Source organism: Nanorana parkeri, unplaced genomic scaffold (assembly GCF_000935625.1).
Source record: "Nanorana parkeri isolate BGI_ZX_2015 unplaced genomic scaffold, ASM93562v1 scaffold1252, whole genome shotgun sequence".
Lineage (NCBI taxonomy): Eukaryota > Metazoa > Chordata > Amphibia > Anura > Dicroglossidae > Nanorana > Nanorana parkeri.
In genome coordinates, this window is record NW_017307520.1 from 176,702 (window position 1) to 188,922 (window position 12,221).

Consider the following 12,221-nt stretch of genomic DNA (forward strand, 5'->3'; position numbering starts at 1 on the left):
CTGCACTGTGATAGGCGGCCGAGCGGTGTGGGAGGAAAGACACCGGCCGCTCACAGTGCTCGTCCCGCAGCGCTCGGCCGGCTGTCATTTTCTCTCTGATTCCTTTCATCCCTGCTGGGCACTGCTCTGTGTCCCAGCGGGGATGAAAGGAATCACGGCCGCGCCGACAAAACGGCAGGAAAATGTCACTTTCGGCATTTAGCCGAAAGTGCCATTTTTGGCCGGCGCCCCCCGTTCACTCTTCGCCCGGGGCCCGCGCCCCTGTTGCCCCCCCGGTTGTTACGCCACTGATACTGTATCATGTACTGTATATTCCCCAATTTTATTAATGCATACATTTATGGTTTTTTTTACAGGCAGTATACATTACTGCTACATTCCCTTACATTGTTCTAACAATATTTCTCATTCGTGGTTTAACATTACCTGGTGCAATTGATGGACTGAGGTATCTTTTTACTCCAGATGTAAGTATTTCATTTATAAACAGCATAATGAGTTGGGAATACCAACAGGTCCTAGTGCTGAAATAACTCTTCAAAGTGTAATTTGGGTTTGGTAAGAACACCTGTTGACATGAGCCTTAAAGGAGAACTATGAGGTGAGGCTGGATTCCCCCCTCCCCGCTCCGATCCTCCAGTGCTGACTGGCGGAATGGACGAGGCAGGGGGCGGGTACAGCTGGCTCTGCCTCCAGATAGGCTGAGCCAGCTGTCACTCACGCAGCTGGGCGGATCCCGACATAATTGTCGGGATCCGCTTCAGCTGCGGCGTCTCAGTATACCGCGAGCTTGGGAGGACGCAAGTTTGTGTCCTCCCGTTACCCTAAGGAGAACTATGGAGAAAAGCCCTAAGACCATAGTCTTCTTTAACAATGACAATAAAATCCCAGAGACCAACTTTCCTTTTATCTCGGAGATATACAGACCATTACTGCATGTCTCTGCCACATGAGTTGTTTGAGAATTTTCTGTAGATCTTCCATATTGCTTTGAGCATTCTAACATTACCTATCAAGGGTACAGAGGTTTTGTTTCCCCTGAACATGAAGGGGTCTATTTATAAACTATTGGCAGGGTCGTTGATCCTGCAAATATTTGTGAATGTTCATTCTGCATGGTTTTTATGTGAAAATGATTACTCTATAATTGTTTCTTGCAGTTTTAACAGGGTTATTCACAAAAGGGTGAAGAGTTTGGAGAAGGTAGGATGAGTGAACAATCAAGGACAACATAGCTGAATTGTAAAGTGAGCTGAATTAGAGAATCTTTCCAAATCAGCTATCTTGGCCTAGATTGTTCACTTCTTCTGCCTTCTCCAAACTCTTCACCATTTTGTGAATAAATGTTTTTTCATGTAATATTGCAATATGGCCACTTTGTTAGGAGCATTGAAAATAAACTTATTTCCTGTGCTCCTTTAGCTACATCTAGTGGCCATAAAGCGATATTACATGAAACCATTTGAAAATTCATTTAGCTTGTGAAGAAAAAAACTTTTCCTTTTGGTATATATGCACATAAAGGGATTTTTCACAGATTTTCACCAGGATTGTTTATAAATAGACCCCTAAGTGTGACCGCCAACCAAAGATTGCATGTACAGTATATGCTTCAATCATTCTCTGTTTTCCTGTTTAGTCTGCTCTCTACTTTTTATTATCATTCCTTTCTAATTAAAAAAGCAGACATTTGTACATAAGTAATATTTATGAAGGAGTAAAAGTACATAGAGATACAATTCTACAGATAATTTTAGAATGTCAGAATTTCCACCAGCACAGGAAAAACTTCAAGCACAGAATTTGTTTAAATCTCTGATGAAGGGTGTTAACGCGACAGATCACTTTTCCTTAATTTTTAGTTCATACATTTGAATATGGCCTGCGTGAGAACTGTAGCCCATAAAACATATTGGGATACATTGGGATGCATTTTTAGTGCAGGAGCGTATGTATCAGGTCAGCACAGAAAACGGACGTCGTGTGAACAGGCCCTAAGGAGGCACTGTTCCACCCTTCCCCTCACCACATACTGCCCTGCAACGTTGTGCCCACAGTTCATCTAAATACAAATCCTGCACCTCATTCATATGAAAACCATGTGGCTTAATCACAGTATTTGCATATGATTGAGCAGTACAGGCAGCTCAGCAAACATCAGTAGGTGCCGCAGCCAGTTATCAGTTATCAGCCACTCAAGAAGTACCAGCAGTCCTCCACTACTCGCTTTCTATGCATCTCTGACAATTCACATCTATTGCAGAGTACCAAAGGAAGCAAGCAGTGGAAGACAGTTGGCTTTTGTGTTAATAAGTGGCAGCAGCAAGGTGGTGTGCTGTCACAGTGGTGCCCCCATCACACTGTCATACTGTTCATAGGGCAGCTGGTCCTCCACCCCTTCCCCCCATCCCAGTCCTCTATGCTGGGTACTACAGCTAGCACTTTACATCCAGTCACTGCGGCTATGACAGCTGCTGGTCTCATACACAGAAGAAGTAGTGTCATTTATCCACCTCTCCTCTCCCCTTGAAGACAGCATTCTGTGAATGGCTAAGGGGAGAGGGAGGGCAGATAAACAATACTAAGGCCTTGTTCACAGAGACCAATCTGGGATTCCTGCAGCAGAAATCCCAGGTGTCCCATTCAGATGCAGCTACTGGACCCTCTGAAGTAAATGACAGGGTGACAGCAGCGGCATCTCTCAGCAGCAGTGCACATGTAATTGTATATGATATAGATCACTGTTGCTGGCCGCATCTATCCTGCATCCAAGCGACAATGATCTATTCCATACTGCATGTAGTTGTATAATCTACGATCACATTCGAATTGTCGCTTAGAGATGGCCCGCTGTCACCTGGTCATTTACTTGAACGGGTACAGTGGCGGCCAGGGCCACCATCAGGGGGGGGAGGTCGATACTCATGTGGGGGGCCTGGGCATCCTGGGGGGCCTGGGACCCTTACATAGCTGACCTCACAGGTGACAGGAGAGGAGCTGGAGGCGGCCAGGCTGGGCCCCAGCAGCTAAAAGATAGTGGCGATGGTGGGGGGTGGTGGGGGTTAGTGGCAAGCGATGGTGGGGGGCGGTGAGGAGAGAGCCAGGTGGGAGGTGAAAATAGAGCAGCCTGCAGGCACACTGTTGGGCAGCGGTGGGTCCTCGGCCGGGAGGAACGAGCAGCACCCACTTGATTACAGAGAGCCCTTCACCTCTCCCTGCTGCATGTGTTCCCACCGTGAGGACAGTCAAACGAGGTATGTGCCTTAAGTGACATTGCTTGTAGCCCTCTGTAACTGATGGAATTGTTCTGCATTGCCTTATAAAATATTGCTGGGAGTTGTAGTTCTCTGTAGCCGAAGCCATTCCGCATTGCTGCATGAAGTTTTGCTGGACGTTGTAGTCCTCTATAGCCAATGTCATTCTGCATTGCTGTATAAAGTATTTCTGGGAGTTGTAGTCCTCTATAGCTAAAGTCATTCTGCATTACCGTGTAAAATATTTTTGGGAATTGTAGTCCTCTATAGCCGAAGCCATTCTGCATTGCCGTATAAAGTATTGCTGGGAGTTGTAGTCCTTTTTAGCCGAAGACATTCTGTATTGCTGTATAAAGTATTCCTGGGAGTTTTAGTCCTTTATAGCAGCGGTCCACAACCTTTTCGGAATCAGGAATTGGTTTAGCTGAAAATACTTTTCCACAGAGAGTGAGGGGGGGGAATGGTTTTGGGATTGCATTTATTGTGCACTTTATTTGTAATATTATTACAGTGTAATAGATAATGAAATAATTATACAAGTCACCATATTGCTGAATCAGTGGGAGCTTGTTTTCCTGCTCTCAGATGGCCAGTGCGGGCTTTCTGGTGGTCAGTTAGCCAGTAAGGGCATTGTAAGAGCCCTAAAAAACCCCAAAAAATCTTCCACCAGGGCTCTTTGTTCTGCCACTGGCCGCTGGTGTTCTGATTTCCAACGACGATCTCCAACGACATCACTTCCAGCCAGTCGCCAGCAGCGCTGGTCCGGCGGCGGAGGAGGCCGGACCCCACCAGCAGCAGGTAAGAATTGCTGGGAGGGAGGTGCAGGGAAAGGGACCCCGACCAGCACACCTGAGACTCTGCAGAGCCCACCATAGAGAGTCTCAGATGGGCTGTGCAGGATCTATGGTGTGCTCTGCAGGGTCACTTTCAGATGGACTGTGTAGGGTCTCAGGTATGTGTGGGGTCTCAGGTAGGCTCTGCAGGGTCTCAGGTGGGTCCTGAGACCAGTGCGTTACTAAGTTCTGAGTCCAGTGCGTTACTAAGTTTTGAATACAGTGCGTTACTAAGTCCAGTGCGTTACTAAGCCCAGAGTCCAGTGTGTTACTAAGCCCAGAGCCCAGTGTGGTACTAAGTCTAAGAGTCCAAGTCATATACTGTCCTGATGTGCTGTATAATGTTTTGCTGGGATTTGTATTCCCCCTACAGTCGGTGCCATTCTGCATTAGAGTTTAAGTTCCTCTGGGAAAAATAGAGAAAAAGCAACAAAAAAATTGGCGCCAGCACCCGGGACTTGTATGCACACAAACTAGTAACACTAGTGATGCAGCTCCCACTTGTCAGGGCAACCGACAAACTGGAAAACATAAAGCAAAAAGGAGCGCCTCCATAGTGTAAAACAGTATTTCATAAAAAGAAGTCACACAGCTAAGGCTGTACTTACAAACAACTGTAGAACACAGGCATGTAACAAGGATGGGTAAAAAAAATCACGAACAAAGACGAGCTGGAGTATTGATGTTAAACCAGAGTCTTCTGCCCCCAAGTATTCCACGGGTTTACAAGAGGAACGTCCCCTTCATCAGAAGGGATAGGTTCCCTCACTTTGTTCTGATGAAGGGGACGTTGCCTCTGAAACTCCTTTTTGCTTTATGTTGTAAGCTCCTCTGTACAGAGACTGATGTGACTGGTTTGGTGTTCTCTGTACAGCACTGTGGTATATGGCAGAGCTATATAAATGTATAATAATAATAATAGTGTGTGACTATGGAGGGACATGAGAGTGTAAGCTCCTCTGTACAGAGACCGCTGGGGGGGTTGGGGAGCCAGTTTGTCCCTTAGGTCCACCACTGTTTTTGCTGTTGGTACAGCACGTGGTACAGTCCTGGTCCCCCCACCCCCTGTAACTTGGTACCTTCCTGTGCATGCAGGAAGGGGGATTTCAGGAGGCGGAGCTTGGTCTGTAGCGGGCTTTACCAAAGGGCGGTCAGGGTGTGGAGCAGAATAAAGTTTCTGATGGCAGCCATGGTGGCGGCATCTGAACAGGGACAACTGGCAGTCCTGCTGCAGGAATACGTAGGTTCTTGCCATAGGAATGCCAGATCGGCTCATGTGAACGACGCCTAACCATGTATTAGAGCCACAGCTCTCATAGCTCCAGTGGCCAGAAATACAGTGCTAGCATATACCAATGTATGAAAAAAACATGAAAGAAGTGTTCTGCATGCTTAACACCCTTTAACAGCTAATAATACAATATAAAGAATGAACTGCGCCAATAAGCAAGCTAACAGCTACAAGGCACTGGAATGTACACCCACTGTGAGTGTGTATACGTGGAAAATGAATAACTAAATGTGCCGAGCTAAGACAATGATCAGATATAAAGAGTAAAAAAATTAAAAAACAGTGACTCAAACAAATATCAGTGAAAAAAAATCAATCAGGTGTAAAGTCTTTAAATCTTCATAAATCCGCGAAAGATGTCCAAATATAGCAATAGTGATGAATATTACTTGTACCTTCACCAAATGCACCACGTGCACCACACCAGATATAGGGGTGCTCACCTTATTGATAGACCCCAGCAAGAGGTCAAACCAGGCAATTCCCTTCTTAACCAGGGGAGGGGGCCCTCAGCTCCAATCGCTCACAGATGTCCTCCAATGGTTTAATCAGACCAGCAAACAGATCTGTGCAACACTTCTTAAATAGGAAAGCAATAGCCTTCAATCTTTATCGATCTATAGACATCTATAGACATCTTTCGCGGATTTATGAAGATTTAAAGACTTTACACCTGATTGATTTTTTTTCACTGATATTTGTTTGAGTCACTGTTTTTTAATTTTTTTACTCTTTATATCTGATCATTGTCTTAGCTCGGCACATTTAGTTATTCATTTTCCACCCTTTAACAGCGGTAACTTTTTTATGAAGATGTCTGTGCCTGGAGTTCCACTTTAAACTGATAACTTATAATACAACATTCCACACTAGTTTATTGCTAGGTCATATTGAAACAAATGCAACTGTAAAAGCATATATTTACACTTTACAACGTAAATAGACTATATACTTTTCTTACAGTATATGTATAGTAAAACAGTCAATATTATCTTTATTTTTGTTTAAACTGTAGATGGAAATTTTATTAAACCCAAAAGTATGGCTGGATGCTGCAACTCAGATTTTCTACTCTCTTTCACTGGGCTTTGGAGGATTGATAGCGTTTTCAAGTTACAACCCAGAGAAGTAAGCAACTCTTATGTAATTTATTACTAATTGATTTCTTTGGCATAATTACTGTACAACTTCTCGGATCTCATGTCAGAGTGGCAATGCAGATACAGAGCTGAGGCTTCTCTTCGGCTCTGACATGTCATATGACACAGCTGAGGGGAGTCCTGGTGGAACTTCCCTCACTTTGCCGGGTGCCACTGTGTCTAAGATCTGTCAGTATCTCTCAGGAAGGAAGAGAGGGGCTGATGTATGCTCTAGTAGTGACCCCTGGACTCTGCCTTATTTACTGCTAAACTCTGCAATATTTACTAATGACCCCTTAACTCTGCGTTACTACTGATCTCTACATTATGCGTCATTTACTACTATCCCCCGCACTACTACTACTAACACTTCATGTTACTTACTACTGACCCCTTCACTCTGCATTACTTACTACTATCTCTGAACTCTGTGTTGATTACTACTGACCACTGAGCTCTGTGTTACTTACAACTGACCCCTGCATTCTGTATTACCTACTACTAACCTCTGAACTCTGCATTACTTACTACTGACTCCTGCACCCAGTGTATCTTACTGTTGACTCTGAACTCCGCATTACTTACTAATGATCTCTGTTCTCTGCATTACTTAGTCCTGACCTGACATTACTTAGTCCTGACCCCTGCACTCTGCATATTACTGACCTCTCAACTCTGCATTACAATTGACCTCTGCATTGCTTACTACTGACCCCTGAACTTAGTGTTATTTACTACTGACCTTTGAAATCTGCACTGCCTACTACTGACCCCTTCACTCTGTGTTGCTGACTCCTGCATTTTGTGTTATTTACTGGTACACCCTGCACTCTCTGTTACATATCTCTAACCTCTGAACTCTGCACTACTTACTTCTGATCCTTGCACTCCTCCACGAATGCCTACCCATACCATATAATAAAACATGTGAAAGGAAATAAACCAAAAAAACAAAATTGGGTGTAGAGGCCCTACATAAAAGTGGAACTATACTCACCTCCCCTCCAGTGATGCGACGTCTTGACGGCGCCAACATTTTTTCCCAGTTTTCTTCCATGTTCAATATCTTTGGCCAATTGATTAGTTGTGCTGGAATGATGTTCATTCATCCCGTCATATGCTGAAATTGTACATGGAGCTGCGCAGCATTATTTGCATAATATCTATAGACTTTTCCTTCACTTCATAATAATGAGAGCATGGTCTGAAATAAGTTTTACGTCCATTTGTCAGTACATGGTTTTAAAGGAGCTGACCTCAGATGGTTTGTGCATTTTCTCTAAATAGACACTTTATTGCCAAAAGTATTGGGGCGCCTGCCTTTACAAGCACAAGAACTTTAATGGTATCGCAGTCTTAGCCCGTAGGGTTCAATATTGAGTTGGCCCACCCTTTGCAGCTATAACAGCTTCAACTTTTCTGGGAAGGCTGTCCACAAGGTTTAGGAGTGTGTCTATGGGAATGTTTGACCATTCTTCCAGAAGCGCATTTGTGATTTCAGGTACTAATGTTGGACGTGAAGGCCAGGCTCGCAGCCTTTGCTCTTATTAAATCTAAAGGTGTTCTATCGGGTTGAGGTCAGGACTCTGTGCAGGCCAATCAAGTTCCTCCATCCCAAACTCGCTCATCCATGTCTTTATGGACCTTGCTTTGTGCACTGGTGCACAGTCAGGTTGGAACAGGAAGGAGCCATCCCCAAACTGTTTCCACAAAGCTGGGAGCATGAAATTGTCCAAAATATCTTGGTATGCTGATGCCTTAAGAGTTCTCCTCACTGGAACTAAGGGGCCAAGCCCAACCCCTGAAAAACCACCCCACACCATAATCCCCCCTTCTCCAAACTTTACATTGGCACAATGCAGTCAGGCAAGTACCATTCTCCTGGCAACCGCCAAACCCAGACACGTCCATCGGATTGCCAGATAGAGAAGCGTGATTCGTCACTGCAGAGAACACGTCTCCACTTCTCTAGAGTCCAGTGGCTGCGTGCTTTACACCACTGCATCCGACGCTTTGCATTGCGCTTGGTGATGTGAGGCTTAGATGTAGCTGCTCAGCCATGGAAACCCATTCCATGAAGCTCTCTATGCACTGTTGTTGTGCCAATCTGAAGGCCACATGAAGTTTGGAGTTCTGTAGCTACTGACTCTGCAGACAATTGGCGACTTCTGCGCACTGTGCTCTTCAGCATGCGCTGACCCCACTCTGTCATTTTACGTTGTCTACCACTTCGTGGCTGAGTTGCTGTTGATCCCTGTTGTTTCCACTTTGTTATAATACCACTAACAGTTGACCGAGGAATATTTAGTAGCAAGTAAATTTCACAGATGGACTTATTGCACAGGTGACAACGTAGTCTTATTCTTTCACAAATGTATCTATTAGCAGTTCTACTGAAAATCTCTACAGGACCAAAACAGGTATATATTCTGTTGCATATCTTTTCAAGTCAAAGATCTCAAATTTATTTGATGTACATTCTGGTAACTTTCTCAGGTTGCCCCTCTGAGTACATATTGACTAGGAATACCTTGGCGCATCATGTGCTGGGATGCCGGGATCCGCCCAGCTGCGTGACTGACAGCTGGCTCTGCCTATCTAGAGGCAGAGCCAGCTGTACCCGCCCCCTTCCCCGTCCGATCCGCCAGTCAGCGCTAGCGGATCGGAGAGGATAGGGGGGAATCCAGCCCCTCCCCTGTCACGGCAGAGAGCCGTGACAGGATCAAGAGGTGAGCGAATGCCGGTATGTGTTCGCTCACCTCTCGATCTACTGAGCCGACCTGTGACAGTCTCATTGTCACAGTTCGGCTAGAACTATGAGGTGAATGAAAAGCACTCACCTCATAGTTCTCCTTTAAAGGCAGGGCCGGCCTTCGGGGTGTGCGAGCTGTGAGGGTGCCATGGCAACAAGGGCGCCCTGCATCCGACACAGCTCATCCTGGAGGCGGCTTCTCTCCCCCTCACCAGTGGCCATCCGATATGACAGTGCTCCCTCATCCGCAGGAGGGAGCGCTGCCTGCTGTCAGGATGGCGGAGCGGTGAGGGGGAGAGAAGCCGCGCCCACAGCTGTCAGGATGGCCGAGCGGGTAGGAGATAGGAGCCGCTGTCATCCTGTCGGTTTCAGAATGACAGCGGCTCTGTGCGTAGCAGAGCAGGGATCGGTAAATATCGTTGATATTTACCGATCCTCCGTGTGAGAAGGACAAACACTGGAGCGATCGTCTGATCACTCCAGTGTTTGTAAATAACTGGGGACACGTAGTACTATTTGTCCCTAGTTATGAATGAACAGGCTGTGAGTTACATCACAGCCTGTTCATTCAAGATTTCCTCAATGGGGAGAAGAACTCACAAAGGCTCCTCCTCCCCATTCACAAACTGAAGCGTGTGACGTCACCTGACGCCACGCATGCATGACATCATGTAACGTCATGCTCCCTGCCTCCAAGATGGTGGCACGCATTCACAGAACACGCCGTTGGCCAACATGACCGCCGCACATTCTCAAACAAATTATTATGCGCCTGAATATATTTTTCGTAGATTCCGACATATAGTAATTCATTAATTTTACAAGTAGTCTGGGTTTTGTGTTCTGTTTTCTATTTTTACTTTTCTAGATGCACTTACTTGAAAAAAGGGATCGGCATGACAACCTGACACTTTATTTTTATAGACTCTATTTTAGTTTGACATTTATTGTTTACCTTCTGTTTTATTTGATAAGAATACTTATATTGTGCCTACAAGTTTAATACCTTTGAATAAAAGTTTTACTTTTATCATACTTTTTAATATGTTTCTTTGCAGCTTAACAAAATAGGAGTCTTTAAATGGTGCGGATATTGGGAAAATGGGTGTGGTTACGGGGGTGTGGCCACTAAAGCGTGTGGTCACCGAGGGGCGCTGTAAAGTTTTCTCGCACAGGGCGCCTAAAGGCCTAAGGCCGGCCCTGATTAAAGGGCATAGTAAGGAACCAATACAGCATGGTAGACAGAAGTACAATTGGACAGTGATACCACATGACCAGTCGAGTTAATAAGCTTCATAAAAAATATCAGTACATGAACGTATTGAACAAATTGTCCACAGGTTTCATGCAGTGACAGGGAAAGGAAATGGGGAATATCAACAATACATTCATTCCTATTTTCAAGTATGGTCGACAATAGACAGAAAAATAGCAGGTGGCCCTAAATTTACACTGCTTCACATTTGAGGTGTTCGATACATGCCCTTCACGATACTTGGAAAGTGGATCAAGTCCCATTCTTTAGAACCACCATCCTTTCCATAAGGTAACAGGTATTAAGACAGTGGCGAGTCTCTGGTGGGAAGGTAGATTTCCAACATCTAGTGATATTCGCCTTAGCTGCTAAAGGGACAAGTCACCACAGTCCTATAGTCTATACAGAAACCATCAATGACAATATGCAATAGCGCCAATTCCTCTGTAGGGAGCACCTTATAACCAACTATTTCTGAGATTAATACAAACAGTGAGTTCCAGTACAAAGTCAGTGATCTATAAACCCAGAGAATATGAATAAGGGATTTTATATCCCCACATTGTCTCCAACAGCTAGATAAAACATTGGGGAGAAACAAGATAGTTTATACAGGATAGTATACATCTATAGATCATTTTTTGAGCTAATTCCTCCTGATTTGAACAGTGGAAATTGAGCCAGGAGCTCAGGGAAACATGCATCCATTGAAAAATAGTAAACGTTTCATCCATTTCTTGTTCCACTTCCTCATAGTATGATTCTTGACAAAAAAAAGATCTATTTTGAGATGTAAAAAAAGTGAGTTACACTTCCTTTGGGAATTTGGATAATCCAAAAAAGTAGAAATAAGTGAGTTTATGTTGAGGGGTGAAGTCTCCTGTGGTCAAGAGTGTTAAGAGATGATGAATTTGCATGTGTTTATAAGCATTTTCAGGTAGTAAGTGAGCTGAGTGAGTGAGTGAGTTATGAGCAAGTTTCTGAAATGAAAGCAACATCTCATTGTCATAAATCCCAACAGTTCTAAGTTTCTTAGTGTATAGGTGAAATGAAAAAATCTAGAAGTCCATAGACTATAATATAGATTAAAGAGAAGCATAAAAGAGGGGGGTTAGGTCTACCTGTTGCCAGGCCTTTATCATGGCTTGAATAGTAGGGGAATCAACTGCAGGGAGTTTTGCTCCCTTCTTGATTACTAGTAGAAACGTTTTCATGTTAGAGCAACACCATTGTGACATCTCCATATGTGACCAAAATCTATCTGTTTTGTTAGTCCACCAACATTTTATTTGGTCAAGGAGAGCCGCTTGGTGGTAGGAGTATAAATTACCTCAAGCCCTTTTCAGTTTAGACAATATAATCAAAGCACATCTAGGTATTTTATAATTCCATCAGTAGTTAGTGAGAATTGTTTGACCTTCAAAAAAAAGACTTGGGGATTAGCACAGGAAGCATCCAGAAGAGATATAATAATTTGGGCAGAATAAGCACCCTAAATGTCGCTAGCCTACCTACTGTAAGCATATCATGGACTGAGTTCTTGTGCTTTAAAGAGTTAAGCAATGGTTTAAAATTAAGGTCATGAACCTGGGGGGATCTCAAGGCCGGTATATTGATACCTAAGTATTTTATAGATCTAGATTCCTAAGCATACGGAAACTTTGTTTTAAAATGTTTTTGTAGAGGTGGAGGGATAT

General features: G+C 44.2%; 1 protein-coding gene across 3 annotated transcripts in view; it reads left to right on the plus strand.

Moving 5' to 3' along the window:
- LOC108797281 (sodium-dependent neutral amino acid transporter B(0)AT3-like) overlaps positions 1-12,221 on the plus strand; it is a 59,887-nt gene that overhangs the window by 14,546 nt on the left and 33,120 nt on the right. For all 3 annotated transcript variants that reach the window (XM_018568853.1, XM_018568854.1, XM_018568855.1), the window contains 2 exons: positions 357-467; positions 6,394-6,506. In XM_018568853.1, coding sequence (XP_018424355.1) covers positions 357-467; positions 6,394-6,506 — 224 coding nt within the window. The remainder of the gene's footprint in view (positions 1-356; positions 468-6,393; positions 6,507-12,221) is intronic.